At 39.8% G+C, this 18,760-nt stretch overlaps 1 protein-coding gene across 1 annotated transcript; it reads right to left on the bottom strand.

The window, feature by feature from the left end:
• Nucleotides 1-4,787: 4,787 nt before the first annotated feature.
• On the bottom strand, nucleotides 4,788-18,159 carry LOC120798977 (myosin-7-like). The gene is made up of 39 exons (XM_040143775.1): nucleotides 18,126-18,159; nucleotides 17,690-17,750; nucleotides 17,173-17,380; nucleotides 16,237-16,380; nucleotides 15,746-15,902; nucleotides 15,613-15,640; nucleotides 15,401-15,506; nucleotides 14,914-15,006; nucleotides 14,727-14,790; nucleotides 14,512-14,610; nucleotides 14,295-14,398; nucleotides 14,008-14,146; nucleotides 13,813-13,931; nucleotides 13,489-13,638; nucleotides 13,229-13,399; nucleotides 12,833-13,142; nucleotides 12,660-12,739; nucleotides 12,362-12,567; nucleotides 12,163-12,286; nucleotides 11,919-12,055; nucleotides 11,563-11,818; nucleotides 11,242-11,484; nucleotides 10,893-11,069; nucleotides 10,654-10,799; nucleotides 10,483-10,573; nucleotides 10,005-10,394; nucleotides 9,522-9,648; nucleotides 9,323-9,441; nucleotides 9,035-9,231; nucleotides 8,760-8,943; nucleotides 8,380-8,545; nucleotides 8,164-8,288; nucleotides 6,515-6,823; nucleotides 6,226-6,429; nucleotides 5,831-6,127; nucleotides 5,624-5,728; nucleotides 5,427-5,522; nucleotides 5,181-5,315; nucleotides 4,788-4,925 (listed from the first exon to the last, which is right to left on the bottom strand). Exons 3-39 carry the CDS (start codon nucleotides 17,371-17,373, stop codon nucleotides 4,905-4,907), a joined length of 5,820 nt encoding a protein of 1,939 aa, XP_039999709.1. The 5' UTR covers nucleotides 17,374-17,380; nucleotides 17,690-17,750; nucleotides 18,126-18,159; the 3' UTR covers nucleotides 4,788-4,904.
• Nucleotides 18,160-18,760: the final 601 nt, after the last annotated feature.

Genomic DNA, 18,760 nt, shown 5'->3' with positions numbered 1-18,760 from the left:
CTGCAAAAAAATGATGTCAGTTTCAATTTAATCATATTATGTGTTTAGGAGAGGGCAACTGTAGGATAAAATGGATGTATGTGCCAGGATAGATTCATTTTTTTTTATTCCTTAATTTCTCATACAATGGTGTTATATTTTATTTCTTTCCCTATGTCATACAATTTACTGTCAAACATATTTTCATTTTTCAGATGCTCTTACCTTACAAATCCTGACTGAGAAGACAGATGTGTACTGGTCCTGAGGAAAGGAATAATGGAAAACTGTTGAGACTAGTCTGCAGTGCACACCAATCTACATTATGGTATAGCATCAAAATGCAGTGGTAAGCCGCTGTCCTGGCACCTTACCTTGAGATAGAATGGTGACCTATTGGGGGTTTCACCATGAGTTCTCTTTATAAACGAAGCCCCACTGCCAAATATGGAGGGGCGTCGCAGGATCCAGGAATGTTATTGTGTCTGAGTTGGGTTAGGGGTGCTTGAAGGGAGGGGGTTAATGAGTGGCAGAGAGTAATATAGAAATCAGCGGGTCAGAGTCTTATCAGTGACGGAGTTGGTCTCCTGACGAGGCCATATTAGGAGCGCCATGCAGTGCAGTGATTAATCATAGGTATCCTCAAGCAACCACAATTAAGTCTTTAAATAGACAAAGGGAGGAACTCCTTTCTCATCATCCATTAAGTGTGCTTCTGCTACAGGGACAATACATGTTGTAAAGCACAGAAGCATCCTCACTTGGGACAGGCAAGACTGATACTGATCGAAACTGTCTAAATGTATTTAAATGTGATATGATTTATATAGATGTTGTATATGTGATACTATACTACTATAACTTCAGGATATCAGAACCTTTACTTATACTTAAAGTGTTTTTTTGGTGAATCTTTTTTTTTCTTTTTCTATGAGGCAGGTCAGTCAAATATTATTAACAATCACTGATGGAAAGCAGCTGTTAGTTATCAGAGAGCAAACACCAGTATTTCCAATGTTAACAAAAACTAAAGAAAACATCTTTAAAATATGTTCATGTATAGAGTAATTCCATAATGTTTCATGAGTGGTACTATCTGCACATCACTGTGCAGCAGAGAACACCAACAAATTCAGAATTAAAAAATAAAAATGGATACAGCTAAAATCCAGAGTGAAAATATCTCAACTTGTGTTTTACAATTATCAGTTTTGTTTTGCATAATTGCAAAAATAATTTAAAGAATCATCACATTACCTTCTCATACAGTATATTTTTGTGTTAACAGAAGATAAAATTTAAATAAAATCAAAAGGATAATTCACATTCTTTGCCTGGCTTTCAATAATACAGAGCATTACACAAATGTTAACCACTGGTATTGTTGTCTAAACACAAAGGAAGGCAGGAAAATACCTGGGGAGACATTTTCGACAAGTATGTTTTGTATAGATCTAAATTACCAAGAAGGCTTAAGTGGAGTTACAGTGAGGTATTGTTACCAGATTTTTTCATCATAGAATGGTCTTGGTGGTAACATAAACAGCCATCAGATACCAAGTGGGCTGGTCTAAATAAAGAACATTAGTCTGTGAGATTAACCAGGCGACAAGTGCGAGCTAGCACAGACAGAAGTCTGCCACAGGTGACATGCTTGAGATTCACTGAAAGGCAGTGATGACTGCACACAACAGAGGGCTGTGCCAGCATGTTATGCTCCAATGTGATGCCAAGGTCACTGTGGTAGCCTTCTCCCATTATCAGACAGCAGCTAGCAATAGCTGGCCCCTCAGTTGCAGTCCCGTTGACATGGCATTGTGTCTTTGGGGACAAAGATAACTGTGTGAAATTCCTGCTGAGAACCCTGCACTGATTGAGGGGAGACCAGCCACAGGGGCTTCACATTGGTTTCTGTCTCATATAAATATACTCAGAATGACAGGTATATCCCGCAGCCCATCAAATTGAATGTTCCATTTAAATTCCACTTCAGTGTGATATATGACTCTACTCCATCATCAGATGATGGCATATTAAAAATCTCTCTCCAAAAGTAAATATTAGCCTACCAAGGTGCTGTTTATTAAGCTTACTTACTTATACTCCATGAACAATTTTTAATTGAAATTTTATAGACCTAACCCTCTATTTAGTAACATTTAATCATTTCTAACTTACAAAACGTAACCAATAACTTATACAATGTACATATTCAATTAATGTATAGCACCTATAATACACAGCCATTTGCTAGCAGCCCCTTCAAAGGTTAAGAGATAAAAGGAGGGTCAACAGCTGCTGACAAGTGCTGAGATTATTTCCATTCTGATAACTTCCCCTGCCCTGTTACTGACAGCCGGTGTCAGGGTGCCAAAGGGAAGTGAGAGATTCTTTCCCATTGCTAAAGACCAAGTGAAGATAACACTGACCTTATAGGCCAGACTCCTACTCATTAAAGGAAACATGATTTAAATGCTTTGTTTATGTCACAACAAATGCATATTGTTACCACATATATTTAATTAAATGGCCTACAAATATGGGAAGGGTATTTCTAGGCTTCCTCTCCTCGAGGACACAATTACAATAGATACCTACTGTTACTCAGTATATCAGCAACTTAGAGACTAGTTATTCGTAGTAACTTAAAATTCTTACCCTGTAAGGTCAATTTTAACAGAAAGGTTTATTCTAATTTTACCAGTTACTTTCTTTTTTTCCTATATTTTCTTGCCTTGTTATTTTTTTATGTTTCTTTAGTCCTTCTCTTTTGTTCTCTGCTTTTTACTGCAAATCAATTGCAATTGTTAAAAAGTGCTTATAAGTTAAGTTCATTGTCACTTACTTGTTACAGTATGTAAATTTCATATTGTGTACATCAAAGTACATTCACATTGAGAACAACAGTCCAATTTTTTCATGATTATGTTGTGGTGCTAATGTAATCGTAATTTCAAGGAGAGAGGGTAGAGGGTTGCTTTACTCATGCTATTCACACTAGATAATGATATACCTTAGAATGCCCCTTCTCTTTATAAATGGGGATCCAAAAAAAAATCCCCATTTGTACAACTTAAATCTGTAAACTGTAATACTGTCCTTTCTAGCATTTGAAGCTAAGCGGTCAATGTTGTAGTTATTTTGCAGCAAATATGACCCTGAGTATGTGACATCATCCTCCCTGGGTTTTTTCTGTTGGTGAGGTTTGGGCTTCATTAGGTGGTTTTTCAAAAAACGACTGTTGTTGCTACTGCTGGAGATTTAAAGTATATGTCTGTCTTTGTAGCAGAGGAATTTCCCCTGGGGAGACCTAGATTAGCACTGTGTGTGTAAAACTTTTTATGAACTAGCTATAAAGTCAGTCACGATTGTGTTAGACCAGTAAGTGATAGTGGCAAACAGTTTTTTTTGTGTGTGTTTTTTGTTGTGTCACAGATGATTGCTCTTAACTCTAGAGATAAGACCATAAGCATCATGTACCATGTTAGAGGTGGTCTAATTATGGAGGCAGTGAATTGTTCCATCTTTGGTCAGTCCTTGTATTAATTCAGGGGCTCAGATGTCCTGTTAATCATGCTGATAATCCTCAGCACATTCTGTGCTGTATGGGGTGCACCTCTTTAAGATCAGGTGTGAACGTACTTTCATTAGCTCATAGATACCTGCTTGTCCACTCAGGGAGTTAAGGACATGACATGTAATAACAGAAGAGACAGGACTCCCTGAATTTCACACAAAGGGAGTCTGGGGCCTCCCTCTCCTCCCTCCGCCTGCCTCATATCATTATTTAGTCTCCAGCAGCAGCAGCAGCAGCAGCAATGACTGAGACCTCACAACAGCAAAGGCAAAGCTCTACATAGGCAGGTAAGGATAGCATAGTTAGCTGAGGTAAACAATCAATTTCTCCTCATGCCTCTGTACCACTGCAAACTCCTTTAAGTGACAATACTCAAAACAACAAAAAAACTTTACTTAGATTTCTATTGCTTATATTCTTAGAACAAATTTTTCCTAAAGATACTGAAAAATAAAGGGGTTTCATCTAAAAGATTCAATCCAGTTTGACATGCTTAATTACTGTATAACTAAATGTACCATGTAATGCAAGGATAGCCATCCAAATATAAATTTTTTCATTAGTTTTTTTGTTTATATTTACTTCACAATATGAACTAGATATTTGACTACTGATCCTCTGAAATCCTCCCTAGCCCTTTGGATAAACAAGCAGACTTGAATAGGGATTCACTGGCCAGCTGAAAGTGATTATGCGTGGTATTACAGTAGGCTTGCGTATAAGCACTGGTTTGTTGTTGACCTTGAGGCCCAGGCTCTTGGGCTTTCTGTAACTCTATTTCAAGAACAACATATTTCATTTATCTCTCTCTATTTTAGCTATCACTTCAACTTTCTAGTTTTCAGGCCTTCTGACACCACACGTCAAGGTAACCCCTGAGTTTTCCTGTTTATGCCTAACTCTGCTCTTCCTGCTTCGTCATCCCTACACTGACTCCTGGCTTACATCATAATTTAGCACAAAACATTTTAATCAAATTCACACCACTTATCTTAATGGAAAACAAAGATAATGACAATGACTCTTTAGTTTACTTAAATTGATGGTGCCAATTTTAGTGGTTACCTTAGTTTTAATACTATACATTATATACGCATATTATAATATATATATAAATAACTTTGTTGATACTGACCAGACAATATTATATACTAAAGTTACATTAAATACATAATTTCCTCTACAATGTCCCTTTAACCCACTCATTCTCGAAAAAAAAGGAAAAATACAATGATTTGCAACAACTTAATGATTTATTAAGCACTACAGGTCGTGAATAGTGAATATTGATCACTGAGGGGATCTATGGTACACAATAGGATAAAGTATTTCTGAAGGTTCCAAAGCTTCACTCTTCATCAAACCCTTTCTGTTGCAGCCATGAAAGTTGGAAAGAGAGAAAAAAAGAAACAGCTGTTAGATCATCCGATTAGTGCTGCTTTAGTACCACAAAGCAATATATTCATTAACCAACTAGTATAGAATGAAGAGCTGCAATTGGCATAACACAATTTGTGCTAATAATTGAATAGCAGAGTAGCATACAAGTTAAATGCAGCCAACAGAGGGTAGCATGTGTCAGGGTAAGATGCTGTACACCTGCTACAAAATGCATGTTTCAAACCTTGGAGCCCACATCACGGCTCTTGGCGCGTAGCTTGTTGACCTGAGACTCGGCGATGTCAGCTCTCTCTTCAGCCTCATCCAGCTCATGTTGTATTTTACGGAACTTGCCAAGATGAACATTAGCCTGTTCCTCCTGTTTAAGTTAAATTTAAAAAAGTAATTAAATTTGTTAAATTAAACTAATTATAGACTGATTTGGGAAGTGGTCACATGAGGACAACACTTCACACATTTCCACACTTACAGCCTCCTCAGCAGATCTCTTGTACGCTTTAACTTTCAGCTGCAGCTTGTCTACCAGATCTTGGAGTCGGGCAACATTCTTACGGTCCTCCTCAGTCTTTAAAAATAAGAGACAAGGTTACAAACTTAATTTCCTTGAAAGGAAATTTTAACCACACATGCAGATTAATGAAGGTACCTACAGTACATGCTACAAACCTGGTAGGTAAGTTCCTTGATGCGGCGCTCGTATTTACGGATACCCTTCACAGCTTCACTGCTTTTTCTCTGCTCACTTTCCACCTCATTTTCCAGCTCCCTCACCTGGTCAGGGACAAGATTTTGCAGGTAACTTTCCTAATAAGTTATTCAACATCACCCCTGTCCAAAAATAGCTCAAATTACAAATGTAACAGAAATACTCACCCTGGCCTCGAGCTTCTGCACCTGCTTCTTGCCTCCCTTCATGGCGATCTGTTCAGCTTCATCCAGACGGTGCTGCAGATCTTTGATGGTTTGCTCCATGTTCTTCTTCATACGCTCCAGGTGAGCGCTGGTGTCCTGCTCTTTCTTCAGCTCCTCTGCCATCATGGCAGCATCAGTGATGGCCTTCTTGGCCTTTTCCTCTGCATTTCTGCACTCCTGCACCGCATCTTCTACTTCTGTCTGAAGCTGGGATGTATCAGCTTCCAGTTTCTTCTTCTGGTTTATCAGACTGGTATTCTTTCATGACACAATTTAGTCGATTACGTTATACAATGTACTAAAGAGCAACATTTTTTTTTTTAATTAAAAAATTAACAGTATAGTATCTGCCATACCTGTGAGTGCAATAGCTGCACCCTCTCACTAACATCCAGAAGCTCTTGCTCAGCAAGTTTGCGACTTCTCTCAGTTTGCTCCAGAGCAGCCCTGAGCTCCTCCAGTTCAGCCTGAAGCAGGTTGTTGCGTCTCTCAACAATGGCAAGGTTTTCCTTCATATCGTCATTGGCTCGCAGAGAGTCATCAAGCTGGAGCTGAGCATCCTGAAAAATTTCCAAAGCCGCCAGTTACATAAAATGCCATAGTAATGATGGTAGCAAAAATTAAAGGTTAAGTCCCCTTTTTTACCTTCAAATGTGCATGAACAGCCTTAAGTTGTTTCTGGGCCTCAGCTGCCTGCCTGTTGGCTTGGCTAAGCTGGATCTCCATCTCATTCAGGTCTCCCTCCATCTTCTTCTTCAAACGCAGGGCCTCATTCCTGCTGCGAGTCTCAGCCTCAAGAGAGCTGTGCAGGGTTTCAATGGACCTCTGCAGGTTCCTCTTGCTCTGTTCCATCTCCTCATCTTTCTCAGAAAGTTTACGATCCATTTCTGCCTTAATCTGGGCGAACTCAAGCTGGGCTCTCAGAATCTTGCCCTCCTCATGCTCAAGAGAACACTAAGACAGACATAAGGAGTTTGGTACACCATATATATTTCAAACTATTCTCTAAATTACAGCTTCATTTAGAAACTATGCATGTACACTCACTGAGCACTTAATTAGGACAGCCTGTACACCTTATTCATGCAATTATCCAATCAGCTAATCCTGTCGCAGCTGTACAGTGCATAAAATCATGCAGAATCAGGTCAAGAGCTAATGTTGACATCAAACATCACAATGGGTAGAAAATGTGATCTCAATGACCTTGACCGTGGCATCATTTTTGGTGCCAGACGGGCTGGTTTGAGTACTTCTGAAACTGCTGAACTCCTGGGATTTTCACACACAACAGTCTGTAGAGTTACTCAGAATCGTGCCAAAAATAAAAAAAATCCAGTGAGCCACAGTTCTGCAAACGGAATCACCTTGTTGTTGAAAGACGTCAGAGGACAACAACCATACTAGCTCCAGCTGACAGCAAGGCTACGGTAACTCAGATAACCACTTTTTACAACTGTGCTGAACAGAAAAGCATCTCAAAATGCACAACATGTCCAGCTGCGAGGCGGATGGGCTACAACAGGAGAAGACCCCGTTGGGTTCCACACCTGTCAGCCAAGAACAGAAATCTGAGGCTGCAGGGTACACAGGCTCACCAAAACTGGACAAACGAAGCCTAGAAAAACACAGCCTGGTCTGATGATTCTAGATTTCTGCTGAGGCAGCAGATGGTTGGGCCAGAATTTGGCATCAACAGCATGTATGCATTGGACCCAGCCTGCCTTGTGTCAACAGTCCAGGCTGCTGGTGGTGGTGTAAAGGTGTGGGGAATGTTTTCTTGACACACTGTTGGGTCTTTAATACCAATCACTCATGGTTTGATTACCACAGCCTATCTGAGTATTGTTGCTGACCATGTGCATCCCTTTATGGCCACAATTTACCTTCTTCTAATGGCTACTTCCAGCATGATAATACATGATGTCACAAAGCAAAAGTCGTCTCAAACTGGTTTCATGAATATGACAATGAGTTCATTGTACTTCAGTGGCCTCCCCAGTCACCAGATCTGAATCCAATAGAACACATTTGGGATGTGGTAGAACAGGAGATTGGCAGCATGAATGAGCAGCTGACAAATCTGCAGAAATGATGTGATGCAATCATGTCAACATGGACCAGAGTCTCAAAGGAATGTGTCCAGCATCTTGTGGAATCCATGCCACAAAAAATTAAGCTGTTTTTAGAGTAAAGGGAGGCCCTAACCAATATTAGTATTGTTTTCCTAATAAGGTGCTCAGTGTGTGTACATTTGTGAGAAACTAACTGTGGATTTGAGGTTTAAGTCTTACCTCTGCTTCCTCAAGGGCAGAGTGGATCTCGCTCTTTTCCTGCTCCAGCTGCTTACGAACTTTCTCCAACTCATGAATAGTTTTCCCTCCCTCGCCAAGTTGCTCAGTGAGGTCAGAAATCTCCTCTGTGTATGGGAATAGGTATATTATATTGGCTTTTTTTGCCTCTGCAATGCATATGTATTGCCTACTAAGACAAATTGACTGATACATTACCTTGAAGATTCTTGTTCTCTCTCTTCAGGGTCTCTAGTTGGTCTAGAGATTCTTCATAGGAGTTTTTCAACTTGAAGAGCTCAGTGCTCAAAGACCTGGCTTCCTTCTGGGAGCTCTCCAGCTCACACTGACACTCCTCATATTTCTGCTTCCACTCAGACAGGACCTAGACATTGAGATATAAGTTGTATGATTTCAAGTTTTAAGTTTATCACTAGGCTGTGTAGCCTCATTATGCTAAGGAGATAAGTGTATCAATGTACAGTAATTGACATTCCATATTTATCTTCGTAAGGAAATAGGAAAACACATCAATACGTATAAAAATGGATTTGATTCATTTGTGTTTAGGTTTCTTTGATGATTAAAAATACTGATACTTTGTCAAAGTTTCTTTGCTTCTTGTCCAGAGCAGCAGCAGCAGCATTAGACCTCTCCACATCCACCATGAGATCTTCAATCTCATTCTGCAGTCTGTGTTTGGTCTTCTCCAGAGAGGAACATTTAGCATTCATTGCTTCAACAGCTTCCTCAGCCTCCTGCAGACGCTGAGCCAGCTTCTTTCTGAAAATGAAAAAAAACAACTCTCAAACACTCCCTTGGGTGTTTCAGAGGTATTTGTACAATACATTTTAGAGGAATTTGCTAGACTTACTTGGCTTCCTCCAGCTCCTCTGTCCTCTGGATGGCATCGGTTTCATACTTAGTTCTCCACTGAGCCACCTCAGAGTTGGCCTTGGACATGCTGCGCTGCAGTTCAGCCTTGGCCTCCTGCTCCTCCTCATACTGCTCCCTTAGTAGGTCACAGTCATGACGAGAAGACTGCACTGCATGGGCTAATGCGTTCTTTGCCTGGATTAATATAGATAATGTGGGCTTTTCTTGGACATGCCTCTATTTTGGAGACTAAAGGATTAATTAACACATCTTTCTGTCTTCATACCTTTATTTCCTCCTCCAGTTGTCTTTTAAGGTCTTCAAGTTGTTGATTGTAGGAATTCTTTCCTCTCGTCAGCTGAGAAATAAGAGAATCTTTCTCCTCCAGCTGTCTTGATAGCTCATCTAGAAAGTGAAACGTTTCAGAATAGAATTATCCTACATCATACGTTTGTTATTTCGAGTGAAAAGAGCGTAATACTAACCATTCTCAGCTTGAAGCTTTGCTCTCTGGGTGGTGATGTCATTAAGGGATCTCTGATTTTCATCACACTTGTTTCTGTATTCATTCATTTGATCCTCCAGAGTTCTGCAGGTCTTCTCCAAGTTATTCTTCAAAATAAATATGGTTTATAGTTCACAGACACTGTTCACAGGACTTTTTGCATTTAAAATTCAGCTTAGAGATGCAGAAGATGTTTATGTATATTTTAACCCATCTTAGTTAATTGCAAAGTGGAGCAGCAACTGGACTAATGAGGCAGCTTCTCACTTCCTAACCACTGTCATCTCTACCTTCCCTACTAAGAGCATAAACACATTTAAGTTAGACATGTCCACGTACACAGTTAATTGATATTACCTCACCTCTTGGTATTAAGTTGTCATTAAAACAAAATCAAAGACCAGGTGGCTAGCCAGTTCCAACAGGGTGGAAATTTGCCTTGAGCATTTTCAAGCACATGTACCTTTGATTTAACTACTTGTTCCATACTGGAAACCACATCATCCAGTTCCAGTCTGAGCTCACTCTTCTCCTTCTCCAGTTTCTGCTTGACTCTCTGCAGGTTGTCAATCTGCTCTCCCAGGTCAGCAACACTGTCAGCTTGTTTCTTCCTGAGTGTGGCAGCAGTGGCTTCATGCTGCAGAGTGGCCTCTTCAAGGTCTCTGCGGAGTTTCTGGAGCTCAGCCTCCCTCTTCTTGTTCATCTCAATCTGGGCAGCTGTTGCTCCACCAGCTTCCTCCAGCCTCTCACTGATCTCCTCCAGCTCTCTGGCCAAGTCCGCTCTCTGCTTCTCCACCCTGGCTCGGGCAGCTCGCTCTGCCTCAAGCTCTTCCTCCAGCTCCTCTACACGAGCCTAATGTCAGAACAATATGTTATCAGGTATCAGTTTTTTACAAAATTATTTACACTTAATTGAGACCCAATGGTGCACTTTTTTTAACCTGCAGCTCTTTCAACTTCTTCAGGAGTTGAGCGATCATGGCCTGTTCATCTTCTATTTTGCTACTCAGCTGACTGATTTCGAAGTCTTTCCTGCAGAATTTTGTTTAGTCAATGTTAATTTATTAAAACAAGTGACACTGAGTAAGCAATGGAAAAAATGTATTTTTTACTTTTTCAGGCGCTCTTCCAACTGCTGCTTGTCATTTTCTAGATCCATTACAGTCTCCTGGGTCAGCTTTAAGTCTCCCTCAAGCTTCCTCTTTGCTCTCTCAAGGTCCATTCGAATCTTCTTTTCTTGCTCAAGAGACCCTTCAAGCTTAACAGGATATGATTAAAACATTTGTGAATGGTTTCATTAATAATACTTTCTATATCATCTAAGTAGTATAATTATGATACGGATTCTTACATCATCCACTTGCTGCTCCAGCTTGGCCTTGGCCTTGGTCAGAGTGTTGACTTTGTCTTCTTCACTCTGCAGGTCATCCAGTGTTTGCTGATGAGCTTCCTGTAAGGCTTTCTTTTCCTTGGTCAACTTGGCAATGATTTCATCCTGCGCAGCCATCTCTTCGACCAGGTTCTTTACCTGTTGCAAGTAAAGTTTGAAGTTTCAGTCAAAAATACTATACCCATGACAGCTCCTGTGTACCAGTTGAAATACAACAAAGGTAATAATTTAGATGGAAAATTTGCCAGTTTGGATCAAGAGCAATCAGAGCAGCCTTAGAAACACTGTCTGTAAAGAGAGTTTATAGTACCTTGTTCTCGGTGGCGTGCTTCTCTTTTTCCACTTTAGCCAGAGTTAACTCTAAGTCATCAATGTCCTTCTTTAGCTCAGAACACTCATCCTCCAGCTTCCTCTTCTTAGCAGTCAGTTCAGCGTTCATCTCCTCCTCATCCTCCAGCCTTTCTGTCAGCTCTTTGAGTTTTGCCTCCAGCTGAATCTTGCTCTTGATCAGCCCCTCACACCTTTCTTCAGCATCACATAGATTATCTTGCTCCTGCCAATCATTTAATCTCATTAGTACATTCTGTGATGACATGTGCAAAGGGAAGTGTCACTATAGTGCCATTCTCACCGCTTGAACTTGGAGTTGCAGGTCGTTCTTCTCTTGGAGAAGTGAAACCATTTTCTCCTCTAGCTCCTTTCTACGAGCTTCAGACTTTGCATAAGCCTCTTTCAATTTGAGGAATTCTTCCTTCAAATTGGCCATCTCCTTTTCTGCCTCAGCAGATCTCAAAAGAGGCTTGATCTTAAAGAACAGCTTCATCCAGGGCCAATTCTTGACCCCCATGAAGGAGCGGACATTCCACTGGATCACTAATAAAGCATCTCTAGAAGATTTAAATTAAATAAAATAGAAGGCTTTAGTTAAATATATAAAACACAACTTGCTAACCATTTTAATCTTTAATGACCAATATCGCTCAATACCTGCGCTCCACCATCTTCTGATACTCCATACGAGACAAAAGACCACGGGATCTGGCTTGAATTGCAGTGATGATTTTGGAGAGACGCTCGTCTCTCATCTCCTCAAGCAGACCCAGCAATCCAGCCTTAAAGAACACCTAAAACAGCAATGGGTGGTCTTTTTTGCCATCTTCTATATTATCTACTGGACAAATTTATCCCTTTTGGTCACTTTTCCCAATATCAGAATAACTTCAAACAATACCTTGGTATGTCCAAACTTGTATTGATTATGATCAATATCCAGAGACCCAAGAAGCTTCTCAGCTCCCTTCCGACTGTCAATGAACTGGCCCTCAGGGATGGCAGCAGGATTCAGGATGCGATATCTGGAAAATCAAAGAGGAGCAAAATATTTAAATTTGTTTGGACTCACACAGTATGATATTTAAATGAGATGATACCTCTGTTTGAAATCTCCATAGAGGATCCTGTTGGGGAAGCCCTTTCTGCAGATCCTGATGCCCTCCAGCACACCGTTACAGCGCAGCTGGTGCATCACCAGAGGATTCTCCATGGCTCCAGGAGTCTTGGTCTCATTGGGGATGATGCAGCGCACAAAGTGAGGGTGAGTGGACCTCAAGTTGGTCATCAGTTTATTCAGATTCTCCTTTAATATGGTGAAACATACATTTACACATACTGGTGTACTTTCATGTACAAAATACCATATCCTAGGATGAAAGCAGCCATATACAGTACCCTATGAAGCGCGGACACAGTCTGAAATGATGATCCCTTCTTTTTCTTCTCCTTTTTAAACTCAGTACCTTCGGGCGGAACTGTTCAGAAAAAAATGTTTAACTTTAATGCTATTTTAGAAAACTATTGTAACTAAACTATTGTAATCTCAATAAAGAAATTCACACCATTACCTGAATCAGACCCAGCATAATTTGCAAAGAGGATACCAAGCAGCTTGAGATTAGACTTCTGGTAGAGTGTAACAACAGTCTCATTAAGAGGATCCTTGTTCTTCACCAGCCAGTTGTTGATATTATAATCTACAATTCCAGCGTAGTGAACCAGGGAAAAATGGGCCTCTGCTTTCCCTTTGACAATTCTGGGCTTCTGGAAGTTGGCAGATTTCCCCAAGTGGTTGTCATAGAGCTTAGCTTTAAATGTGGTATCAGTGGCTTTGGGGAACATGCACTCCTCTTCAAGGATGGACATGATACCCATGGGCTGAGGAGAAAAAATATGAGTGGTTAGGAAAACATATTTTTATTTATTTTATTAATGTCTATACATCTAAGAGCCTGGTATCTCACCTTTTCAATGAGGTCAATACAGGCCTGCAAATCCATACCAAAATCAATGAAAGTCCATTCAATGCCCTCTTTCTTGTACTCTTCCTGCTCCAGCACAAACATGTGGTGGTTGAAAAACTGTTGCAGTTTTTCGTTGGTGAAGTTGATGCACAGCTGTTCAAAGCTGTTGAACTGGAAAGAAAGAAAATAGACCAATTTATTTATTATCTTTCCATTCATATTATGTTGAAAGAGGTCTGATTTTACTGTAGATCACTTACATCAAAGATCTCAAATCCAGCAATGTCCAGCACACCAATGAAGTACTGTCGAGGCTGCCTGGTCTCCAGTGACTGGTTGATTCTTATTACCATCCATAGGAACATCCTTTCATAAACAGCTTTAGACAGAGCTCCAACAGCATAGTTCACCTATTCAACAGCCAATATATTTACTATACTTACTTTTTTGTTCAGGTTTTTTCATGCAACTAATTAGCCTCTGCAAAAGAGGCCATGTAAAGAAGACGATCTGTTTCTTAATTAGTTGTAGAGCAATTCCCTTACAGATAGAAGGGTTTTAAGACAAATTCCTTTACTTCTTACCTGAGCGATAGTTTGTCCCTTGGTGACCCACTCATTTCCTACTTTGACTCTTGGGTGACAGAGACCTTTGATGAGGTCAGCAGAGTTCAGGCCCATCAGATAACTAATTTTGTCAGCATCTGAAGGAGGAAAGGAAATACTGTGAAACTCTCTGAGCTGGTTCTGAGCCAACCTGACAAACAGATCCTCTTTCACCTTCAGAGCCATCAGCCTCTGCCTGCTCCTCTCGTGGCCTCTGCTTAAACTTCATGTTGCCATAATGCATGATGGCACCAGTCAGCTTGTAAATACTGTTCTTCTCCTCTTGAGTAAAGCCCAACACATCGAAGGCACTCTGTGGAAGAGCAAACAATAACTTAAAAAAATTCAAAATCCTTAATAACTACATTAATAGCACTCTTATTAGACTCACTAAGTCATTGTGATTAATTTAGTTGAGTTGTATGTAAAATTTTAAAAAGAGGAATGAATGAGAGCCTGACATCTGTTGCCATCAGTTCATCTGCATCATCAATGGAGGCCACTTGGGTTTCCCCCTGAGAGATGAAGGCATAATCATAGGGATTATTTGTGATCAACAGCATCTCTGGGGGACACAGAGAGAGGGTGAGCAAAGGTCAGAAAGATGGAATACAACTGCAATACTAAGCCAATGACAGCCTTGTGTTACTTTCCTATTGAACATGGCCCAATACTAACCCAAGAGTTCAGGCTTCTTGTTGGACAGAATCTGGTAGAAAATGTGGTAATCTCTCTCAGACTTGAGTTGGAAGATCACACGAGACTTCTCCAGAAGGTCTTACAATTGAAAAACACAAGAGAGAACTTAATGCCAGGAGTTAAATCAACTATATTACAAAAATAAATAATATTTTTATTATTAGTATAAGTATGATACGGATTTTTGTACTTACAGGTTTCGATATCAGCGGAGGCTAACTTTCCCCTGGTATCAAAATGAATTCGGATGAATTTACCCTGAAAGGATAAAGTTTGCATTTATAAAGATACTTTGATATCTGTTACTGCTACTGATTGTGTTTTCATGGCAACTGAATACATAATATTCACAATACAATCCCACAAAGATTAGATACTCACAAATCTAGAGGAGTTGTCATTCCTGATGGTCTTGGCATTACCAAAGGCTTCCAGAGCAGGGTTAGCCTGAATGATTTGATCCTCCAGGGTACCCTGTCACAGAGGAACATTTGTATGCTCAATTTGTAATTTAAGTTTAAAGCTACACAAAGAGACTTGAGCAGCCTCTGGTGGCATCAACTGATATTTTTCGAGTTTTTGAAAGTTTAAGAACCTCTTACCTACAAATGATGTAACACAGTTGTCATTGTAAGTGGAAATCAGGAAAGAAATTTAAGCCGTTTTTGGTGAATTTGTGATTTTTAAATTGGATTTGTCACCGATATTCATGAATTTAACTGGGCAATTACAGCCAAATCTATTCCATTTTAGTGAAAGGGCGTAAGAGTTGCTCTTTTTGTTTATGCCTGTGTTATATGTAGTTTTAGCCAGTTTAGTAGTTTTCCCCAGAACCCTTCCAACAAATCACACATTTGGCATTGTTCACCTTGTCTTTGACATTGGCGTCTTTCTTAACGGTTCCAGCTGCAATACTTGCAAAATATTGGATGACTCGCTTCGTGTTGACAGTCTTTCCTGCACCAGATTCTCCTCTGGAATTGCAAAGTGAATTATCAATACCTAAAGTGGCATAATGTAGAATAATATTTTATTTCAGAGCATATAGTGTAATGGATGGAATTATAAGATATTACGTACGTAATCAGAATTGACTGGTTTTCACGGTCTTCAAAAAAAAAAAAACAGAGTGAAATGTTGTTAGTTTCAAGTTTCAGCTTATTTATATGAAATAAACGTTTCCCAAAACAGTATCTGTCTTATCAGTCTTTACCTGCCAGCATGTTCTGGTAGGCATTGTCAGAGATGGAGAAGATATGAGGAGGAGCTTCACTTCTCTTCTTTCCTCTGTAGGCGACAACCACTTCTTGATTGTAGACTGGCAGCCACTTGTAGGGGTTGACAGTCACACAGAACAGCCCAGAGTAGGTCTGAGAAATACAGTCATTTTCAGCATCATTACCATTTTGGCATTAGTTCTTTGCCATTTACTCTAAAAAGGATCCTGTACATTTGAGTCCATTGTTTTGTTTTTGTTCATACCTTAAAGAGAAAACTAATGCCAGTGGAACAATATTTATCTAAAAATAGGCGCAAAATTAAAAATGTACACATTTTCTATGATTGTAAAAGTATTGTTTTATCACATCTAAATAGGTTTCAACACAAGGCTCATTCAACTCAGTTGGGATTTGTGGAATCAAACTTGTATAAATCATGCCACCACACAGCAGAGTTTATTGTTTATTGGCTTGATCTACTCACATAGATCATCCATGCTGCATAACGTTCCTTGAGGTTAAACAGCACAGCTGGTTCATGAAGGAAGGTCAGCATGGCCATGTCCTCGATCTTGTCAAACTTTGGAGGATTCTGTTGCAGAACCAGAGTGTCTTTGACAGTCACAGTCTAAGGAAAATTAATACAGTTTTCTGATTAATATGTAATGGTCAAAAAATTTTCACATAGAAATATTGTTTTTATAAGTGAGCAAGCAAACATTCAGGCAACATTGTCAGTGTAGCATTACAAAGCATGCTACACATTGTTATTGCCAGATGGCAGCAATGCCTCGTTTCATAACTCAGCTGCTCAGTGTAGTGACTGGAGACACTTTAATTGCAACAGCATTCAGGGTCCCATTTGAACTTGTATTCACACTCACTCAAGTATAGACAGTTTAAATCGTGCATAGATTTACACTCAGATTAACACTTTCTCCTGGACAAGGACTCATACAGACTCACACTCTGAATCAGGCTGGAGTCACCCTGTTAATCAAAAACTAAATGGATTCAGTTATTTTTCTGGCACAAATTGGTTTCAAGTGCACTAAAGACTGTGTAAAAACAGTCTCTGCATTTCACTGTGCTTACCTTTTGGTATACTGGGTAGGTTAAGGCAGCAGTTCAATTTATTTGACTTGAAATAATTACCTTTTCATAGACAGATATTTGGGAGTGTGGTATAACTTTTATCTCTACAAATTTACAAACTTTGTCAACAGCCTGCCTTGTACCTCGGGCTATCCCCAGAATACTAGATTTGTTGTATGTAAACACTGCTCTTAAATTATGTCATGCTGACCCGTTAAGGTTAGACTTTTGAAAGTAATTTAATCATTGCAGTCATGGTAAGAACACCCTATGTGTTGTTACTAATGAAAATTAAATGTCGAAATGGTAAAATGTAACCACTGACCTTCCCATTCTGTGTCTCTACAGTGACCTTGTCTCCATCTCGGCTGCTGATGGTTGCCTTCACAAACTCTTCAACGGTATCCGGAACAAAGCATTCCTTCTTTATGTCGAAGGTACGCGTGGAGGCTTCCATACGCTCCCTGTCCGACTTCCTCAGATACGAGGCAGCTATCCCAAACACAGACATCTCCGCGTCCCCCATGGTTGCTCTAATGTACATACAGTCAGTAGAGATGATTAAAGCTTCACTGTCTGTATGTGATACTTCACCATCACATCTCTATTAGGATACTGTCCAACTACTGATTTCAAGGAAAATCTATTTTTTCTCTTTTTTTCCACTCTTTCCTCTGAATTTAGACTTTAATCATTTAAACCATCTTTGTCTAAAACCCTTCCGTAAGGATCCATAGGATCTTATATGTTCTGGTGAGCTACGGAAGACCATAGCCCTATTATATCAGTCTTGAGCTCTATAATATGAATTGCAAAGAAGGCATTAGGAAAGGAGAATTTACCCGTGGGTTCAACTCAGATGACAGATGAACTCAGGCTTGAGCAATTAAGTCAGTGATCCACCTGCAGTGGGGAGAGAGAAATAGTAAGACATTCTGAGGTTACAGTAAAATGTCTGTATTAGTTTAATTCCATCAGCATAAGTGGGAATAATAGGTCTCTTGTTTTAGGATAATTTGTCTAACCTTGTTAGGCCAAATGTCAAGGTATACCTAACGGAGACCTTTTAATGAATTATAGCATATATCTTGTTAAGCATGAACGTCACTCCTGTTCTAGCTATGATTCAAATGTAAAAAAAATGTTCTTTCCCATCACCTCCATTTTGTTAAATGAGATCAATTTGAAAATATTTTACATTTAGTTTAGGCAACAGAAAGTTACAGTATGAAAAATGGTATCTATGAATTCAAAATACAACTAGTTGTGGAGACTTACAGCGGCCAGGTGAAGAAGAAGCAGCTACTAGACCTGCAGGGTAGGCAGAGATCAAATATATAACCCCAGATAACCCTGCCTTACAAGGCCAAGGGCACCACCCTGACCTGCTTACTAATACACACACACAAACACACGCATCAACAGGTACACTGCTTCCACACATAACACCATGCCCTCACACACACACACACTGTGGTAATCGCCATCACTTTTATCACTTATGACAGGGCTCTCTATGGCTCTCATGATGTCTGGCTGCCCTCTCTGCTTGTTTGTCTCTACTTCTCACGTCCAAATAATGTGAGTTTTCGGGAGCAGCGCCAGGAACTTTCTCCAGCATAACTAGTCCATGACTCACCCAGGCATAAACTCTTCATAAACTCTATCTCTAATTCTACCACACTTTTTTCTGTCATCTCATGTGCTAAATTCTTTTTCCAAGTGAGGACTGGTTGTGGACAGAAACCAGATTCCATTTATTGCCAGTGAGGAGGAGCAAAGAGGGGCACGGTATACCAAGAAAGGTATTTTATTTTTTAATGTGGTATGTAGGCAACTGTGACCAGTGAGATCTGTATAAGAAAAGTATTTTTGCTCTGAAAAAAAAAAATCTTATGCACAGTTTATGCACA

Source organism: Xiphias gladius, chromosome 14 (genome assembly GCF_016859285.1).
Source record: "Xiphias gladius isolate SHS-SW01 ecotype Sanya breed wild chromosome 14, ASM1685928v1, whole genome shotgun sequence".
Lineage (NCBI taxonomy): Eukaryota > Metazoa > Chordata > Actinopteri > Istiophoriformes > Xiphiidae > Xiphias > Xiphias gladius.
Note: the sequence above shows the minus strand (reverse complement) of the source record. Positions and strands in the feature narration are given on the sequence as shown.

What these genes read in the sequence shown, in the direction of transcription:
- LOC120798977 (XM_040143775.1), bottom strand. Translation starts at nt 17,373, where the DNA reads ATGGGGGACGCGGAGATGTCTGTGTTTGGGATAGCTGCCTCGTATCTG. An exon ending in CTGCCCTTGAGGAAGCAGAG is followed by an intron (nt 6,824 to 8,163) that starts GTAAGACTTAAA and finishes TGTCTGTCTTAG; the next exon opens with TGTTCTCTTGAGCATGAGGA. An exon ending in TGCAGCTATTGCACTCACAG is followed by an intron (nt 6,128 to 6,225) that starts GTATGGCAGATA and finishes GTGTCATGAAAG; the next exon opens with AATACCAGTCTGATAAACCA.